Consider the following 20,949-nt stretch of genomic DNA (forward strand, 5'->3'; position numbering starts at 1 on the left):
TTAAATACTGTTTGTGGGAATCCATAAAATTAGAGGGTTCTAGGAAAGCTGCAAAAGACAGGCCTCAGATACAGCAGAATTGTGAACAGTGCTAAAGCAACAGTCATGAGATAGGTCAGCAGAAAAATTATTTAAACTGTAGAAAAGGCAAGGGCAAATAGAACAATAGCCTATGTATTAATGCTTGTCTGAATAGCTCTCTAAGTTGCAGCAAGTTTATCTAGCAAGATATTAGGAAGGTTAAAGCTTAGTAATGGAGCTCTGTGCGTTGTCTCTTACAAACAGGTACTGTATTCTAAAAGAGCAAGCATTGTTTTAACCAAAGGTACGTGTGCTTATGGTGATTGGATAGAACTACTGTCAATATGCTTTTGCTTTGTGTGATTGGTCAAGAAGCTTATAAAGTATGTTATAACATGAAGTTTTCTGGCCTGCTGCCTGGATTGTGAGCTGCTAGCATCTTCCCATAATCATAATCATGTAATGAGACTGATGCTGAAAAAATAAACAGCTCAAGATACTTTCCATATAGCAGCCCCATCTAGTTTTCGTCTGTAAATAAACCCCCGGCCGGAGTCAAAGTTAAGTGCTGTTCTTTTGCTAAATTTTCAAGTTGAAGGTATCAGTTAAGGTTAAAGTGTAAGTTAAGTCCTGTTAAGTTTGAGCTCTGTAAGCTTTTGGGCCATATTCCTTTTATCCTTGCCCTCACTGTCCTTGTGTCACACACACACACAGAAGGACAGTTCTCGGTTCATTTCTGGTTTGATTGCCTGGATTTTGATTGGTTTTGTTGTTGCTTTGTTTCCTTGGTGTGCCTGAAGTGTCCAGTCAGGAGCAGAGTGACTCTTGCCAAGGAACTTTGTGCTGAAGTCCCTTAATATTAAATCTGGTTTTTGCTGCTCCCTTGCTGGGGATTTTTCAGCTCTCTCAAGGCCTTGTTGGTACCAGGGTGAAGGAGCCCTGGCCCAGGCTCTGGCCCTGGGGGACACGGGGACGCTGCTGCCGGGGGGTCCCTGTCCCCCTGTGCCACCCCCAGGGCCCCGGCCCCCCGTCCCCGTGTCAGGCTCTGGGGTCAATCTCGTGGAACATCCTCTGGGGGAGGCTGCGGCGCCAGGGTTGGGGGGACCCGGGGGGACAGGGGACCCCACTGTGCACGAGCAGGGTTGGACTGCTCTGGGGGGAACTGTGAGGGGGGGGCCAGGGCAGAGTGACCTCCCCAGTGACCTCACACAGCCCCTGTGATGTCACACAGCCCCTGTGATGTCACAGAGCCAAATCTGGGATGTCACCCTGGAATGTCATGCAGCTGCACTGTGATGTCGCAGAAGACTCTGTGATGTCAGAAAGTCACCCTGTGATGTCACAATCTGTACTGTGATGTCATAGCCTGCTCTATGATGTTACACAGCTGGCCAGTGATGTCACAATGCTCTCTCTGATGTCACAGAGCCACCCTCTATGAATTCAGGATCTGCTCTATGGCCTCACACCGTACTCTGTGATGTCACAGACAGATGTTTGATGTCACAAACCCCTCAATGATATCACAAAACTATCTCTGTGATGTCATATTGCCACTTTGTAAGGTCACAGTATACACTCTGACCTCACAGCCAGCTCTATGATGCCATACAGCCATGCCATGATGTCACAGCCTGCTTTGTGATGTCACAGAACCCCTCTATGATGTCATACAGTTCCCTCTATGATGCTCTAGCTGCTCAGTGACCTCACACAACAAACTCTGTCTTGTCATAGCCCTGTCTGTGACCTCACACAGCCCATTCTGTGCTGTCACACAGCCCCTTGCTGACATCACAAATGCTCTGTGCCTCCATGACACAGCCACAGAGGAGCTGCTGTGCTCTGGGACATGCCACAGCCCCGGCCAGTGCTGAGCCCCTGGGAGCTCTGTCTGTGCCCTGCTGGTGTCCCTGAGGGGCCCTGGCAGTGCCCCAGCCCTGCTGGGCTGTGCACAGGAGCTGCTCCTGGCCAGAGCTGTCTCTCTGCAGCTCTGCTGCCCTTGCCAGGAGCTGCCTCTGGGCCAGGAGCCCGGCCCAGCTCAGCAGCACAGACACAGCACAAGGGCTGTAATGACCCTCTGGGGCTTTGGTGCTCTTTGTGTCTGCCATGGCCAAAGTGCTGCAGGAGTTGGCTCTGTCAGGGCTGTCTTGCAGCTGCTGCCCATCCCTGTGCCCTGTGCAGCCCAGGCTGTCCTACGGTGTCCCTGCCCTGCGCCTCTGTCCCTGCAGGCTGTGGGCATCCCCCGGCTGCCCCACCTGACTGGGCCCTTCCTTTGCTGACAGCTCTGCCTCCTGCCTGCCTCTGCCTGCCCACACAAAGCCTTGGGCTGATACCAAAAGGGTTCATTCCATTTTTACTGTGCCTGTGAACTTTCAGCACAGGAACAAGCCATGCAGGGGCTGCTTTCCCAGCAAGGATTGTTGGAAGACAAGAAGACATCTAGCTCAAGAATGTAATGGCAGAAAAAAGAAGGACTGAAACTGGGAACTTGGGGTGGATTTTATGGTAATGGGTAAATTGTAATACACATTTAGTGACGCTGGTAGAATTACACATCCACATAGGGTTAGGAGTTATCCCAAACTAGATCTCAGGCCTGAATAAATGATACCCTCTTAAACAGCAATTTAGTGTTAATGAGTCCTATTCTGATATTTTGGCTTTGATAGTGGTGAGGCCTCACAGAACCAAGGATTCAGCTGTGACACTGAGCAAACCCATGGAATAAAGGGTCCATTGTGACAGCATGGAACCCCATGGAACCAAAATCCATTTTGGCACATTGGGGCCACATTGAAAAAATGGCCCATTGTGAAACTGCGCATTCAAGGAGACCATTGTGACACTGAAAAACCTCTGGGAACCATGGGGCCATTCCGACACAGCAAGGCCTGGTAGAACCATAGGTCCATTGTGACACTGCAGAACCTCACGGAACCAAGGTGACCGTGTTCTGCTATGGAACCTCATGGAACAAATGGTCCATGGTGACCCTGCAGAACCAAGGAGATGCTGTTGGCTGTGTGAAAGCTCATGGAACCAGAAATCCATTGTGACACAGCAAGGCCTTATGGAACCAAGGGTCCCTTGTTAAACTCTGTGGCCTCATGGAATCATGAGCCATTGTGACACAGCGTGGCCACATGGAGCCAAGGGGCTACTGTGACACTGCAGATCCAAGGAGGCCATTGGGATTGAGAAACCTCATGGAACCGAGAGTTCATTTTTACACTGTGGGGCCGGTGGAACCAAGGGGAGCACAGTGACTTTGTGGGGCCTCATGGAACAATGGAGACTGTTCTGACACTTTGGGACCCACTGGAACCAAAGGACCATTATAGAATGGCACGGCCTCAAGGAATCAAGGGGACTACAGTGAACCTTGGGGGTCTCCATGGGATGAAGGGTCCAAGGAACCAAGGATACCATTGTGACACTCTGGGGCATCATGGAACCAAAGGTCCATTGTGACACAGCTGGACCTTGTGGAGCCAAGGGGACCACAGTGACACTGCGGGTCTCAGTGAAACCAATGGTCTGTTGTGACACTGCGAGGCCTTAGTGAATCATGGAGACCATGGTGACACCAAAGGCCTCATTGAAACAAGGGGCCATTGTGACACTACAAGGCCTCTTGGAAGCAAGGAATCATTGTGGTACCATGGAGCGTTGGCAGGCCAAGGGGCAGTTGTCACACTGTGTGGCACCAAGGAGTCCATTGTGACACTGCAGGGCTCCATGGAACTAAGGATTCGTGGAACAGTGCTGGAACACATGGAACCAAAGGTCCATTGTGACACTGTGGGGCCTCATGGAATCCTGGAGGCCATTATGACACTTGGAGGCCTCGTTGAATCAAGGGACTCTGCAGGGCCTCATGGAACCAAGGAGCCCCTTCTGACACTGTGAGTCCCCGTGGAACCAAGGTCCAGTGTGACGCCATGGAACCAAGGAGACTGTTGTTGTCTGGTTTTGGCAGTATAAAAGCTCATGGAACAAAAAGTCCATTGTGACACTGTGGGGCCTCATAGAACCAATGAGACTGATATGACACTTAGGGACCCACTGGAACCAAGGGGCCATTGTGACACCACAGGGCCTCACAGAACCAAGGAGCTATTGTAGCATGGCAGGGCCTCATGGAATCAAGAGGATCACAGTGACCCTGTGGGGCTCCACAAGGGGCCGTGGGGCTCTATAAGGGGCTGTGGGGCTCTATGAGACCATAGGGCTGTTTTAACTGTGGAACCATTGGATAACAAGGATACCATTGTTACACTATGGGGCATCATGGAACCAAGGAGGCCATTGTGAATAAGCGGGGGAACCTGCTGAGACCATTGTGACCCTTCAAGGGCCATTGTGGAGCTGCAGGACCTTGTGGAACCAATGAGACCATTGTGACATGGCACGGCCTCATGGGAGCAAGGGGACACTGTGACACTATGGGGCCTTGTAGAGCTGAGGGGCCCTTGGGACCCTGAGTGGCACCATGGAACCAAGGAGAGCACTGTGACACTGCAGGGCTCCGTGGAACTGAGAATTCCTGTGACAGTGAGGAGCCCAATGGAACCAAGCATCCATTCTGTACTTCAGGGCTTCACAGAACCAAGGTGCCATTGTGATACTGTGGAACCAAAAGAGACCATTGTGACACTGAGGGGCTTCATGGAGCCAATGAGACCATTCTGGCAGTCTGAGTCCCCATGGAACCAAGGGGCCATTGTGACACCACAGGGCCTCATAGAAACAAGGCAGCCACTGTGACACTGCAAGGTCTCATGGAAACAAGGGGCCACTGTGACACTGCGGGTCCCCATGGAAGCAAGGGGCCAGTGTGACACATCCAGGCCTGGTGGAACCAAGGGAGCATTGTGATCCTCAGGAACCCAATAGAACCAAGGAGCCATTTTAAGACTACGACCTCATGGAACCAATGGGCCCATTGTGGCGTTTCCCATGGAAACAAGGAAACCATTTTGACACTGCAAGGCCTCATGGAAGCAAGGGGCCATTGTGCCACTGTGGAGCCAAGGAGACCATTGTTATATCACTGGGCCTCATGGAAACAAAGATCTGTTGTGATCCTACAGGACCTCATCATGGAACCAAGGGTCCATTGTGATGCTGCAGGGCCCCAAGGATCCAAGAACATGGAACAGGTCTAGCTGGCTGGGCCTCCTGGGGGCTGCCTGACTGGTCCAGCTGACCTTGGCATGTTGAGGGTCACTTCTCATCTGCCCCTGAAACCCTGGAGTTCCATGCTTTCCTCCTGTGGGAAAGAATTGTCCTTCTCCTCCAGGGGTTCATGGCTGAAATTGGGATTCCTCCTCCAAATTTTATTATATCCAAGGATTATTCCCATATGTCACCTGTCAGGACAGACAGCTCTGGCTGCCCTTGGCTTCTTGGGGACCACCTCTCATCTGCCTTCAAAACACCGGGGGCCTGTGCTTTTCTTCTTATGGAAAAAACCCATCTTTCAAGTCCAGGTGTCCATGGCCAAAATTGGGAATCCACCTCCAAAATTCCTTATATCCAAGGATAGCTCCCAGACAAAAGCTGCCAGGACTGTTTAGGTACCCTTGGTTTCCTGAGGGCCAGCTCTCATCTGCATTTGAAAATCTGGGGTTCCACACTTTCCTTCCTATGGAAAGGAACTGTCCTTCTCATCCAGATCCCTGTAGACAAAACTGGGGTTTGGCCTCCCAAATTCTGTCTGTCCAAAGATTACTCCCTGACAACAAGTCTGGTTGGCCTTGGCCTCCTTGGGGTAGCCTCTAATCAGCCTTTGAAACACTGGGACTCCATCCTTTCCTTCCTATGGAGAACTGTCATTCCAGTCCAGGAACCCATGGCTGAAATGGAATTCCACATCCAAAATTCCCCATATATCCTATAGCTGCTTTCAGACAAAAGCTGCAAGGACAGACAGGTCTCGCTGGCCTTGGCCTCTGGTGACTGCTTCTCATCTGCCTTCAAACCCTGGGGTTCTGTGGTTTCTTTCCTATAGAAAAGAACTGTCCCTCTTGTCCAGGTGCTCTTGGCCTCAAGCGCTTGACCACTCTATAGGGACACAGGAGCTCTGTGTTCAGTGGGGTGGAGACTGAGGACATCAGAGGAGAGCCCTGGGAGGGATTGAAGGGCGGTTTCAGAGATGGTGGATCCTTTTGACATAGGAGAGAACTGCCAGAGAAAGAAAGAATTAATTCCAAAGGCAGCTGGGGAGGTCCAGACTGGACACCAGGAGAAAGGAATTTCCCTGCCAGGGCAGGGCTGTGGTGCAGCATGTCTCCCAGCAGGAGCCTGGAGCAGCCCAAGGCTTTGTGTGGGCAGGCAGGGGCAGGCAGGAGGCAGAGCTGTCAGCAAAGGAAGGGCCCAGCCAGGTGGGGCAGCCAGGGGATGCCCACAGCCTGCAGGGACAGAGGCGCAGGTTTGCTCAGCACCAGAGACACCTTTGCCTTGCTTGTCCCCACCTGTCATCACTGCCACCAGTGTTCTGCTCTACCTGGAACGTGGGGACGCTTTCTCAGTCCTGTCCCCCAGAAGGATCTATTTAAAGTATGAGAAACTTCATTGTTTCACTCTCTTTTTGAGTCCCTGAGAAGTTCTTTGAGCACACTCTGAGGGATTGAGCCTGATGCAAAGAGCACCAAAGCCCCAGAGGGTCATTAAAGCCCTTGTGCTGTGTCTGTGCTGCTGAGCTGGGCCGGGCTCCTGGCCCAGAGGCAGCTCCTGGCAAGGGCAGCAGAGCTGCAGAGAGACAGCTCTGGCCAGGAGCAGCTCCTGTGCACAGCCCAGCAGGGCTGGGGCACTGCCAGGGCCCCTCAGGGACACCAGCAGGGCACAGACAGAGCTCCCAGGGGCTCAGCACTGGCAGGGGCTGTGGCATGTCTCAGAGGGGGCTGTGTCACAGCAGCTCCTCTGTGGCTGTGTCATGGAGGCACAGAGCAGCTGTGATGTCAGCAAGGGGCTGTGTGACAGCACAGAGTGGGCTGTGTGAGGTCACAGATTGCGCTATAACATCACAGAGTGTGTTGTGTGAGGTCATTGAGCAGCTACAGCAACATAGTGGGGATTCTGTGACATCACAGAGAAGGCTGTGACATCATGGCATGGTTGTGTGACATCATAGAGATGGCTGTGGGGTAAAAGTGTGTGCTGTGACATTACAGAGTGGCAGTATGACATCACAGAGAGGGCTTTGTGACATCACTGAGAGGGTTGTGACATCACAGAGCTGTCTGTGTCATCATAGAAGAGGGTGTGAGGCCATAGAGCAGATTCTGCCATCATAGAGAGTGGCTCTGTGATATCAGAGAGTGGGTTGTGACATCACTGGTGGATGTGTAACATCATATAGCAGGCTATGACATCACAGAAAAGATTCTGACATCAAATGGTGGCTTTCTGACATCAGAAAGTCTTCTGGGATATCACAGTGCAGCTGTATGACACCACAGGATGACATCACAGAATTGGCTCTGTGACAGCAGAAGGGTGTTGTATAATGTCCCAGAGTGGGCAGTGACATAACACTAGGTTGTGTGACATCACTGGGGCTGTGTGACATCACAGGGGACTGTGTGACATCAGAGGAGGCTGTGTGACACCACAGGATGCTGTGTGAGGTCCCTGGGGAGGTCACTCTGCCCCGGCCCCCTCACAGTTCCCCCCAGAGCAGTCCAACCCTGCTCGTGCACAGCGGGGTCCCCTCTCCCCCCGGGTCCCCCCGCCCCCTGCCCCGCAGCCTCCCCCAGAGGATGTTCCACGAGATCGACCCCAGAGCCTGACACGGGGACGGGGGGCCGGGGCCCTGGGGGTGGCACAGGGGGACAGGGACCCCCCGGCAGCGTCCCTGTGTCCCCCAGGGCCAGAGCCTGGGCCAGGGCTCCTTCACCCTGTTACCAATGAGGCCTTGAGAGCACTGAAAAAATCCCCAGCAAGGGAGCAGCAAAAACCAGATTTAATATTAAGCAACAGCCCCACAAAGTTCCTTGGCAAGAGTCACTCTGCTCCTGACTGGACACTTCAGGCATACCAAGGAAACAAAGCAACGACAAAACCAAACCAAATCCAGGCAATCAAACCAGAAATGAGCCGAGAACTGTCCCCCTGTGTGTGTGTGTGACACAAGGACAGTGAGAGCAAGGATGAAAGGAACACGGTGCAAAAGCATAACAGAGCTCAAACTTAACGGGACTTAACTTATACCTTAACCTTAACTGATACCTTAAATATCACAATTTAGCCAAAACCAGCGGCTAACAGTATTTAAGCTAAATTATAACCTATGCCTATGCAATTTAACAGAGGAATAACATTTAACAGTATTTAACTCAGCCTTTAACTTATATTAAACATAACAACTTAGCAAAAGAACAACTCTTAGCAGCATTTAACTTCACATAGACCTTTTGACTTAACCTTACCTACTGGCAATGTTTCATCCTGGCTGCACTTGGCACCAACAGCTTTCTTTGGCAGTGTGAGAACAGGGATGTTGTGCCACAGAGGGAACAAAACCAGTTCCCAGGGCTGCTCCTCCAGAAAGCAGGAGCTGGTTGGGCAGCAGCAGTGCCTGGAGCAGACAGTGTTTGTGATGAGCTGCAGAGGAGCTGAGCCCAGGGGCTGTTGGCCAAGGCCGAGCCCCAAGGAGCATTTCTCAGCTGGCAGGGCAGCCTGAGAAGGGGAGGGGGGAATGCAACAGCACAGGGCCCATGGAACCAAGGGAGCATTGTGACACTGTGGGGCCCTATGAGACCAAGGGACCATTGTGACACTGTGGGGCCTCATGGAATCATTGGGACCATTGCGACACTGCGGGGCCTCATGGAACCTAGGGGCCACTGTGAAACTGTGAGACCCCCATTGAACCAAAGGTCCATTGTGACACTGCTGGACCCCATGGAAGCAAAGCGTCATTAGGATGCTGAGGGGCCCCATGGAACCAAAGGGACCATGGTGATATTGCAGGGCCTCATAAAAGCAAGGGAACATGGAACAGGTCTGGCTGGTTTAGCCTCCCATGGACTGCCTGACTGGTCCAGCTGACCTTGGCATGTTGAGGGTCTCTTCTCATCTGCTATTGAAACACTGGTGCTCTGTGCTTTCCTTCCGATGGAAAAGAACTGTCCTTTTCTTCCAAGCACCCATGGCCAGAATTGGGATTTCATCCCCAAATTTCCTTCTATCCAAGGATTGTCCCCATAGGAATATTGCCAGGACAAGTCTGTGTTGCAGGGGTTTTACAATGGTCACTTCCCATCTGTCCCCAAAAGTGTGGGGAAGGCTCCATGCTTTCCTTCCTATGGGAAGGAATTGTCCTGCTTCTCCAGGAACCCATGGCCGAGATTGGGGTTCCACCTCCAAATTCCCAATATCCAAAGACTGCTCCCAAAGAACATCTGCCATCTTGAAAAGTCTGGCTGGCCTTGGCCTTGTGAGACTCTCACCTGCCTTCTAAAAACTGAGACTCCCTGCTTTCCTTCTTATGGAAAAGAACTGCCCTTCGCAGCCAGGTGCCCATGGCCTGGTATGGGATTTCACCTCCAACATTTCTTATTGCAATAGACTGGAGGAGATTGTTGGCTGGAAACATTTCATGTGTGGAGGAGGAAGGGGCAGGTCCAGCCTTGCCCTGCCCTGGAAGCCCAGCACTACCCTGCCCTGGAACCCCAATCCCCCCAGAGCCTCTATCCCAGCCCAGCAGTGGCTGCCAGTCCCTGGCACAGCACAGGCAATGCTCCACAGCCACCTCTGCAGCCCCAGCCCAGCTCCTGAGGGACCAAATGAGCCCAAGCCCCACCTGGGGGAAGGGCCCAGGGAGACCAAGGGGTATTGAAGGCTGACCACAAGGCAAGCACACATCTTATCCTGTATCCTCTTGGAATTTCCATCTGAACTGCGCTGGAAACCAGGAGTTTGTAGCTGTGTGTGTGCTTCTCTATCTCACATTTTTCTCTCTTCCTGTGTCTTCTTCTATTTTTGTCCCCTTGCAAATTTGACTAACTTAAAATTGAACAAGCTACGAGTTTGTGAAGTTGAATGGGCCAAGTTAATGCTTTGAGAAGTGTTTTGTGTTGATTGAATGCTGTATTAAACCATTTGCCAAAGTTTCTCTGATTTTCTAAATTTGCCAGTAAAGTCTCTTTTGTTGCTTTGAGCTCCTGACAATCCTTTGTTGGTATTTCTCCAGCATATCCAAGTCAGAGGACACAAACAACTGTAAATTCCTTTTAAATGTCTCCTTGAGAGAGTTGTTTGGGGGATGGGAGTCAGGGCTTGTGTGTCCTGCTTGGCCCAGCCCAGGCAGGGCTTTCCCAGCCACATTCCACACTCCATTGCCCAACTGGAGCCGCTGGTGCCTCTGAGTTGTGCTGCCCCAGCCCCAGGGACGCTCTCCTTGTCTGCCCATTCCCCCACGGTCTCTGGGCAGGGATGGCCTCACTGGGGGCTGCTGACATCCTCAGCAACTTGGAGGCTGCTGCTGAATTTCACTGCTCCAGAGGCTTGTTCAGCCTTCAGCTCTTCAGTGCAGGAATTCAGTGTCCCAGGGCTCATGAACATTCAGAACACCTGAACAAGCCAAGCCTCTGGGAATCATTTGATTTTAATTTTCAAATCCTTTGTGGTTAAGTAGATCTCAGTAGTGTATTTAAACTGAATACATGATATTTAAAAAGACAGTGAGAAAACATTTTTTAGGTCCTGTTAAGGATTTTTTCCTGTTTATAAATCGATATGTGCTGTCTCCAATTGACACTGAATCCAAGTACCTCCTCATGCAGTTGGAATAGATATGAAAATCAAGACCCTTCACGTCTGACAATCAATCAGACTCTGTCCCTACCCCCAGCCCACCATTTCCCCCGTCCAAGCCCTGGCACTCAGAGCAGCCTTGTGCAAATCTGAGCTCCCTCCAGCCCAGGCTGCACCTGCAGCTTTCAGCTCCTTGGCTCCAACTCCCACCTGCTTTCCTTGGAGAAGGAGCTGCCCGAGACACAGAGGGATGTTCATTTCTTGTCAGCCAACAAAGCCAAGGGAAGGCACAGCTCCATCAAATGCAAAAGTCATTCCTCTGCTGGATATTAAATCCACTTTGCACAGCAGACAGTCTCAGAGCAATGGAAAACACCTTCTGTGCCCAGCACAGATCCCAAGGTCCCCCCAAACCCTCCCTGCCCCGATTCTGCCCAGATTTGCTCTTTGCACACACGAGTCACAGGCTGAAGCCAGGAGCTCCCTCCATGCCCAGAGGGAGGAAAAGAGAGAAAGGGGAGGAAGAGCTCTCCTGCGCAGAGCCAAGGTCCAAGTGCAGCCCCTGCAGTGGGAACCACAACTCATCAGGTTTGTGTCCTTTGGGCTCAGGACCTGGTGACACTCAGAGGCACAGAAAGGTTTCTTGCCAACAAACACAAGTTGAACATTTGATCAGCTTAATAACCATCACAGCTCTTCCCTCAGCTCTCTGGGATGTCCCAGCAGCATCTGACATGTCCACCGTCCCCAATGGCTTTCTGAACAGGAATAGTTTTTAAGCAAAAACATAAGAAATGGAAATTCTGTGATAGGTATAACCACACTGAGATACTCAATTCATGGGTTTTTTTAACTTGAAAGATTTGGCCACTCCCTGAAGTTCAAAGCATGGAACCAGTCAGTTGAGAGGCGCTCAAATGACCAGAGAGCATCTGGAGGAGGAAATCTGTGAGCAGCAGGAAGGACATAGATTCAGCATATCCAGTGAAGAGATGTCCTTAGACATGGCCATTTAAACAGAAGAGCTGGAAACACCTCGAGGAAGGTGGTCATTAATTATTAGACTGAATGTCAGTGGCAAAGGTAGAGGGGATTGTGGTGGTTTGACAGGAAATGTGGTTTTTGGGATGCTGTGGGTGGGCCAATGGATATTCAGATTTTAATACTGGCATCTAACCTGGCCATTAGGGCATTGGATCCACCTCTGAGAACACAGGGTTAAAAGCAGAGCTCTCCCCTGGGAGGCTCTCTTGGGTTTCCAGCGGGAAAGAGTTCGGGTCTCTGCCCCGTCCCAGCTGCTGGCTGGGCAGGGGGAGGGGAAAGCCATGTGGCCGGGAGAGGTCAGCCTGAGCCCGGGGGTGGAAGGGTGGAAGAGAGAAAGAGAGACACCGGGAGCCATCGGGCAGCCCCCCCTGAGAGACACAGAGAGAGACAGAGAAAGAAAGAGAGAGCCGCTGCCTGGGACTGTAACCTTGAAACTGGATAAACATGGGCCTGTGCCGGCAGCACGGCTGGGACAGAGAAGAAGGGGGGGGTTCAGCCGGCCGCTTGTAGGAGCTTTTAACCCCTTTTCGGAGAATGAGAACTTTACAGATCATTGACCTCTCCCAGAAAAGAGATAGAGGGGAAGATGAGGAAGGAAATGTGCAAGTGTGAGAGAGATCTGGGCGAGTGAGAGAGTGGAAGAATAGAGAAGAATCTTAGTGGGAAGAGATGAAGGAGTGGCTTTTGCTGGACTCTTTTTGTACAGCCATGGACAGAACCATGTTCCTTGTGATACAGAGACTGCATTCTAGGGGGAGGCAATGGCCACAGAACCAAGAGGGTTCAGTGTTGGTGCCCCTCGGCCCCAGGGGGTGAAAAAATATGGGGGGGACAGGTGTCCCAAAGGAGAGATTGTGGGGACAGGTGTCCCAAAGGAGAGACTGTGCCTTTTTTGGATCGGGACAAAGCATCCTTAAAAAGACAACCCTAGAAGCAGCTCTGATCCGTGTTCAGTGGTGAGAGCACTGGACATGAAAGGAAGAGGTCACGACGGCAGATGTACTCCGGGCAGTGCCACTAGTGACACGGAAACACACGAGGCTTCGACTGTGTTTCCAGGGGAAGCCCATGGTACAAGAAGGACTCCTCTCCTCTTGATGAACTGAGGATTGATTGTCTGAAGGGTGGTGCTGGACCAAGAGTTGGTGATTTAAGGAATAGATGTATTGTATTGGAAATTTGGTGGGGGGAGGAGAAAATGTATTTGTAAGGTTTTCATCATCCCTGTGTGTGTTCCTTTTTATATATAGTTGTAGCGTAGTTAATAAAGTTTTGTTATCTTCATTTCCAAGTAGGAGCCTGCTTTGCTTATTCCTGGTCACATCTCACAGCAGAAACCAGGGAGAGGGCATCCCTCATGGGGGCACTGGCATTGTGCCAGTGTCAAACCATGACAGAATGTTAATGAGCCATGGGACACTGAATCCCTGCACTGAAGAGCTGAAGGCTGAACAAGTGATTTGGAAAATTAAATCAAATTATTCCCTGAGGCTTGGCCTGTTAAGGTGTTCTGAATGTTAATGAGCCATGGGACACTGAATCCCTGCACTGAAGAGCTGAAGGCTGAACAAGTGATTTGGAAAAATAAATCAAATGATTCCCAGAGGCTTGGCTTGTTCAGGTGTTCTGAATGTTCATGAGCCCTGGGACACTGAATTCCTGCACTGAAGAGCTGAAGGCTGAACAAGCCTCTGGAGCAGTGAAATTCAGCAGCAGCCTCCAAGTTGCTGAGGATGTCAGCAGCCCCCAGTGAGGCCATCCCTGCCCAGAGACCGTGGGGGAATGGGCAGACAAGGAGAGCGTCCCTGGGGCTGGGGCAGCACAACTCAGAGGCACCAGCGGCTCCAGTTGGGCAATGGAGTGTGGAATGTGGCTGGGAAAGCCCTGCCTGGGCTGGGCCAAGCAGGACACACAAGCCCTGACTCCCATCCTGGAAACAACTCTCTCAATGAGACATTTAAAAGGAATTCAAGTTGTTTGTGTACTCTAAGTTAGATGCACTAAGAAATATCAATAAGGGATTTTTAGGAGCTCAAAACAACAAAACAGGAACTTTACTTGGAACTTCAGAAAATCAGAGAAGCTTTGGCAAAAGTTTTAATATGACATTCAATCAACAAAAAACACCTATCACAGCATTATCTTGGCCCATTCCACTTCACAAACTCTAAGCCTGTTCAATTTAAAGTTAAACAAAATGTCCAAGAGAACATATATAGAAGTAGACACAGAAAGAGAGAAAATATGATTTAAAGAAGTGCACATATGTCAGGACCCTGAATATACCCCTGGCTGTCCTGAGCAGCCAAGACCCCTGCCAGGGGTCTCAGAGACCGTGGCACAGAGCCCAAAACACCTGTGGTTTTGATTATGACCTGTGGAGCAAATTCCCAACCTTGTATGAAAATCAGCAAGCCACAACAGTTTAAGTAGAATATTAGTGAAGTTATCATGGGGCGGAAAAGTAGATTTTAGGGTTTTTGGTATGGGGGTCCAGGAGGCAACATGGAGGGAACTTGGAACTTGGTATTTTCTCCTTCTTCTTCTTGGCCTCCATTTTCTGCTGTGATGTTGGCACTTAGAGATTGGTTTTGAGTAGAAGCTCACAGTCTAACATAGGTGTTGGTATTGGAAAGTAATTGTAAACATTGTACACGTAGTTTTTAGTATAAAGACATAACACCACCCCGGGGGCAGGCAGAATGCCTCAGACTGTCCTGCTGATCTGACCTTGGCAGGGCAGAAGAAAATTTTTTATAGATAAGGTAAAATAACCTTGAGACCAAGAAATGAAGAGCTCTGACGCCTTCTTCAAGCGCCAGGCTGGGAAAAGAGACTTTCAAACTTTTCTCGGGGTCACTCTGACAAGCTAACGATCCCGAAACAGACACAGCTACCAACTCCTGGATTCCAGCACTGTTCAGATAGAAATTCCAAGAGGAGGTAGGGTCAAGATGTGTGCTTGCCTTGTGGTCAGCCTTCAATACCCCTTGGTCTCCCTGGGCCCTTCCCCCAGGTGGGGCTTGGGCTCATTTGGTCCCTCAGGAGCTGGGCTGGGGCTGCAGAGGTGGCTGTGGAGCATTGCCTGTGCTGTGCCAGGGACTGGCAGCCACTGCTGGGCTGGGATAGAGGCTCTGGGGGGATTGGGGTTCCAGGGCAGGGCAGGGCTGGGCTTCCAGGTCAGGGCAAGGCTGGACCTGCCCCTTTCTCCCCCACACATGAAATGTTTCGAGCCAACAATCTCCTCCAGTCTGTCCCAACAGGCAATGTTGGATGTGGAACCCCATTTCTGGATATGAGCACCTGTTTGAGAAGGACAGTTCTTTTCCATAGGAAGGAAAGTACAGAGCCCCAGTGTTTGGAAGACATGTGAGAGCCTCACTAGGCCAAGGCCATTCAGACTTGTCAGGAATGGCAGATTTTGTCTGGGAGCAGTCTTTGGATTGAGGGAATTGTGGAGGTGGAAGCCCAATCTCACCCAGGGGTGCCTGGAGAAGCAGGACAGTTCCTTCCCATAGGAAGGGGAGCATGGAGCCTTCCCCAGTGTTTTGGGGACAGATGAGAGGTGACCCTTGTGAAACCATTGCCAGCCAGACTTGTTCTGGCAATATTCCTATTGGAACACTCCCTGGATAGAAGGAAATTTGGAAGTGAAATTCCAATTCTGGCAATGGGTGCCAGGAGAAGAAGGACAGTTCTTTTCCATAGGAAGGAAAGTACAGAGCCCCAATGTTTCAGCAGCAGATGAGAAGAGACCCTCAACATGCCAAGGTCAGCTGGACCAGTCAGGTGGCCCCTGGGGGGCCAAATCAGCCAGACCTGTTCTGTGTTCCATTGGTTTTGTGGGACCCCACAGTGTCACAATGATGCCTTGGATCCATGAGGCCCCACAGTGCCCTAATGGTGACTTGGTTCCATGGGGTCCCACAGGGTCACAGTGGCCCCTAGATTCCAGAAGGCCCTGCAGTGTCACAATGGTCCCAACAATTCCATGGGGCCTTGCAGTGTCACAATGGTCTCAGTAGTTCCCCAGGCCCCACTGTGTCACATGACTCCTGTATTCCATGAGCCCTGCAATGTCACAATGGACCTTTGGACCCTGGGGGTTTGTGGTGACCCAATGGTCTCCTTTGGTTCCACAGTGTCACAATGGACCACTGATGACATCAGGCCCTGCAATGTCACAATGGACTTTTGGTCCCATGCAGCCCTGCAGTGTCACAAAGGCCTCTTGGTTTCAGGAGGCCCCACAGTATCACAATGGTCCTCTTGGTTCTGCGGGGATCCCCAGGGTCACAATGGTTCCTTGGTTCCATGGGCCCTGTGCTGCTGCATTCCCCCCTCCCCTTCTCAGCCCGCCCTGCCAGCTGAGAAATGCTCCTTGGGGCTCGGCCTTGGCCAACAGCCCCTGGGCTCAGCTCCTCTGCAGCTCATCACAAACACTGTCTGCTCCAGGCACTGCTGCTGCCCAACCAGCTCCTGCTTTCTGGAGGAGCAGCCCTGGGAACTGGTTTTGTTCCCTCAGTGGCACAACATCCCTATTCTCACACTGCCAAAGAAAGCTGTTGGTGCCAAGTGTGGCCAGGATGAACCATTGGTGGGACTGAAGCCCCTCTCTTGGGGCCCTACAAACAGCGCTCCAAAAGGAGCCCTTGGAGCTCTCCTGGGCCAGCGACTCCCTCTGAGTGGGGCCTCTCCCAGCTGGGAACTCTCCCGTTTGCTGCACTCGGGGATCCCCAACAACGATGGAGCCTGGGCCAATCCCCCCACTCCTCCAGGCTCAACCCTTCACCCACTGGGGAGATGCCAAAGGATCCACAGGGAGCATTTCCTGCCCTCAGGGGAATTTCTCCCAGGTGCCTTGCACTGACTCTTTGTGTCTGTGTGCACACAGGAGTGCCTGTGCTGGGGAAATGTGGCAGAAATGCTGCTCTCTGAGGGGTTTGAGTGCTTTGGATAACTGAGTCATTCAGGCCTGTAGGTAAGGTTAAATCACAAGGTCTAAGTGATGTTAAATGCTGGTAAGAGTTCCTCTTTTGCTAAGTTGTTATGTTTAATATAAGTTATAAGCTGAGTTAAATTCTGTTAAATGCTAATCCTCTGTTAAATTGAAAAGTCATAGGTTATAAGTTAGGTTAAATACTTTTAAGTGCTGGTTTTGGTTAATTGTGACATTTAAGGTATCAGTTAAGGTGTAAGTTAAGTCCAGTTAAGTTTGGGCTCTGTTAAGCCATAGGCTGTATTCCTTTTATCCTTGCCCTCACTGTCCTTGCCTCACACACACACACACAGAGACAGTTCTCTGTTCATTTCTGGTTTGATTGCCTGGATTTGGTTTGGTTTTGTCGTTGCTTTGTTTCCTTGGTGTGCCTGAAGTGTCCAGTCAGGAGCAGAGTGACTCCTGCCAAGGAACTTTGTGCTGCTGTCCCTTAATATTAAATCTGTTTTTTGCTGATCCCTTGCTGGGGATTTTTTCAGGGCTCTCAAGGCCTCGTTGGTACCAGGGTGAAGGAGCCCTGGCCCAGGCTCTGGCCCTGGGGGACACGGGGACGCTGCCGGGGGGTCCCTGTCCCCCTGTGCCACCCCCAGGGCCCCAGCCCCCCGTCCCCGTGTCAGGCTCTGGGGTCGATCTCGTGGAACATCCTCTGGGGGAGGCTGCGGCGCCGGGGGCGGGGGGACCCGGGGGTCAGGGGACCCTGCTGTGCACGAGCAGGGTTGGACTGCTCTGGGGGGAACTGTGAGGGGGCCGGGGCAGAGTGACCTCCCCAGTGACCTCACACAGCCCTGTGATGTCACACAGCCCCTGTGATGCCACACTGCCCCCGTGTGATGTCATACAGCCTCTGTGATGTCACAGAGCCAATTCCATGATGTCACCCTGTTATGTCATACAGCACTGCTGTGATGTCACAAAGTCACCATGTGATGTCTCTGTGTGTTCTGTGATGTCACAGCCTGCTCTATGATGTTACACAGCCACCCAGTGATGTCATAACCCACTCCCTCATGTCACAGAGCACCCCTCTATGATGGCAGGATCTGCTCTATGGCCTCACACCCTACTCTATGATGTCACAGCCAGATCTTTGATGTCACAACCCACTCTCCAATGTCACAAACTCCTCTTTGTGATATCATACTGCCACTCTGTAATGTCACAGCACACACTTTGACCTCACAGCCCCCTCTCTGATGTCATACAACCATGCCATCATGTCATAGCCTGCTACTCTGTGATATCATAGCTGTCTAGGTTTGGAAAGGCAGGTGTCTGATAAGGAAGGCAGGAGCCTCCTCTGAAATGGAAAATGTTAAACCCCCCTATCAAATTGCTCTAAATTTTAAATTCAGGGGCTCTCAGGCAAAAAAAGTATGGGAGCAGGGAATAACAGTTCTTTAATAGGGAAGAAAATATAAAGATAAAATAAACTATGCAGTAAAGTAAATCAGCACTGACAGAGTCAGAACACAACCTGACACCCTGTTGGTCAGGGTGTTGGTAGCAGTCTAATTGGAAACGTGGCTGCAGTCCTCCTGGAGCATCAGGTGTGTTTCTGCTGGAGCAGGGATCCGGTAGAAAAGGGTGTGGTCTTCCTTTGAAGATCCAACGGAAGAAGAGAGCAGCTGTTCCTCTGGGAAATCCAGTGGAGAAGCCATGCTGGTGTTCCAGAATTTCCAGATTATATATGGGTAGAATGCTTGGCTCTTCCCTCTGGGCGGAGCATCTCCCAATGGGATGCCGTAGTTCTTATCAATCATGCAGTGACATTCAATAGCCTGTTATCAGCAGATGTCTCCCAGGAGGGAGGAGTGGTTGTGGAAGAGGTAAGGAAAACTGCCCACTTAACAGAAGACAACTGCCATACAGATGGCAAATAGAATACAATTTGCTTGACAATCCAGACAGGAGGAAAGACCCACCCTGTGCCAGGAAGGTGGGCAGAGCTTCAGCCAGAGCTCAGAGCTGTTCATCCATGAGCAGTTTCATGATGGGGAGAAGCCCCACAAGTGCTTGGAGAGTGGGAAGAGCTTCGGCTGCAGCAGTACCCTGATGTGCTACAGATGATCCACACCGGGAAACGGCCCTATGAGTGTGGGGAGTGTGGGAAGGGCTTCAGCTGCAGATCCACCCTCTTTACCCATCAACGCATCCACACTGGGGAGAGGCCCTACGAGTGTCCTGAGTGTCAGAGGAGGTTTCAGACCAGCTCCGATCTCCTCCAACATGGATGAGAGGCTCTTCCACTGCCCCAGCTGTGAGAAGAGCTTCAAGCAAAACTTCAGTCTTGTCAGGCACGAGCACATCCACACTGGGGAGAGGCCCTACGAGTGTCCCCAGTGTGGGAAGAGCTTCACCCAGAGCTCTCACTTGACCAGACACCAATGGAGGCACCGGTAAGGGAAGCCCTGTGAGTGCCCCAACTGTAGGAAGAGCTTAGTGCGCTGCCCCAGCTCCATCCCTATGGGAGGACCCATGTTGGTCAGAGCCCTGGTGATCCATGTTCCCAGTGATCCCTGCTGAGGAGACACCTGGCTGCTTATCCATGTCCTCCTGGATCCCCTGGATGAACACAGCAGCAGGAACATCCATCAGGACTCTGATCTAAACTGGAAATTGATTGGGAAGAAGTGATTTTTTGAATTTACACCCCAAAAAATCTCACCTGCTCTGTTCAATTGTTTCTTCTGGTGGCATCAAGCAGTGCTGCATGATCTTGGAGGTCTTTTCCATCGAAATAATTTCCATTTTCACCCTCTCTAAACAACCAAATCTGGGGTGAAAATAAAGAAATTAAACAAAGAGATCTAAAGCTGCACCATTTACTGGGATTTGGGGGTGAATTTGGGCTTGGTTCAATGGAATATTTGAGAGGATTTGGGTGTTCTGAGGCTGTCAAAACCAGGGGACATGGCCACAACCTCATAGTTGTGTCGGTAGAATGTGTTCACCTGACTCCATCTGTTCTCCAGGAATTCTGGTTGTCTGTCCCAGTTCCTGGCCTGGGTCCCCCCATTTGGGGTGTTCCCTCAAAGTGCCCAAATCACTGCTGAAGTGCCAAGCTGCTCCTGGCTGGGGATGTTCCTGTCCACCAACCTCTCCTGCTCAGTGCCATGGGAGGTGGGAGGGGTTTTAGGGACTCCTGTGGGGACTGAGAGAGGCTCTTGTGGCTCTTGGGAGAATTTGTCTTGCTGGGAGAGGGTTTGGGGGCCTTCTGGGAGGGTTGTGAGGATTTGTGTGTGTTGGCAGGGCTGTGTGTTATGGAGAGAATTTGGGTGGGACTTAGGGGAGATGGGAAGGGGTTTTGTGGTTTTTGGGGACATTTGCATTGCAGGGAGTGGTTGGGGGTGTCCTGGCCAGGAGCTGTGGGGTGGTGCGAGGGGACTGGGAGTAGCTGTAGGGTTGGGAGGGTGTTTTTGGGTGGTCGTGATCCCCCAGACCCCCAAAGCAGCCACCAGACCCCACCCCACGAGATACTGCCAGGGGTCAGGGGCTCCATGTTGGGGTTCATCCTCCTGGTGCTGCAGGAGAAGGTGAGGGGGGGTCCTCAGGGACTGTGTGTGACCCCCCCCTAGAGCATGTGTGACCCTCCCATCCTGGTGTCACCTCCTTGTCCCTCCCCACAGGGCTCCTGCCCCAGCTCCTGCTCCCCCAGAGGGAATTTGGGGAGGGGGCAGAGGGGGTGCACAGCCCCCACTGGGGGATGACCCCAGCCCAGCCCCTTTGTTCAGCATCAAGCTGGGCTCGGGGCTGCAGGAGGAAGAGCGATGGGAAGCAGATCCTGCAGCTGGGACAGTGCTTGGGGTCAGGGCAAGGTCCTGCCCTGCACACCTGGCTCAGGTGTGACCCTGCCCCGGCAAGGGAGCGGGACATTCCCATGCCCACGGATCAGGGCTGGGAGCAGCACTTGGAGCACGGACATGGAAATACTGGGAGCAACTGGGAGCACACTGAGGGCTACTGGGAGCAACTGGGAATGATGGGTGAGTGCTGGGGGCAACTTGGATATACTGGGAATGAGTGAGATCAGCCTGTGGGCAACTGGAACCATGCTGGGGCAACTGGGGTGGCTGGGAATGAGCAACTGGAATATACTGGGAGTGTCTGTAATGATACTGGAG

The 20,949-nt window shown here is 51.7% G+C and overlaps 1 protein-coding gene across 1 annotated transcript in view; it reads left to right on the forward strand.

The window, feature by feature from the left end:
• The window catches only part of LOC143692634 (uncharacterized), a 54,258-nt gene extending 33,855 nt beyond the window's left edge, over window positions 1-20,403 (forward strand). The window contains exons 3-5 of the mRNA XM_077172884.1: window positions 18,897-19,013; window positions 19,084-19,169; window positions 20,267-20,403. Coding sequence (XP_077028999.1) covers window positions 18,897-19,013; window positions 19,084-19,169; window positions 20,267-20,403 — 340 coding nt within the window. The remainder of the gene's footprint in view (window positions 1-18,896; window positions 19,014-19,083; window positions 19,170-20,266) is intronic.
• The last annotated feature ends 546 nt before the right edge of the window (window positions 20,404-20,949 follow it).

This window comes from Agelaius phoeniceus (assembly GCF_051311805.1).
Source record: "Agelaius phoeniceus isolate bAgePho1 chromosome W unlocalized genomic scaffold, bAgePho1.hap1 SUPER_W_unloc_2, whole genome shotgun sequence".
Taxonomy (NCBI): domain Eukaryota; kingdom Metazoa; phylum Chordata; class Aves; order Passeriformes; family Icteridae; genus Agelaius; species Agelaius phoeniceus.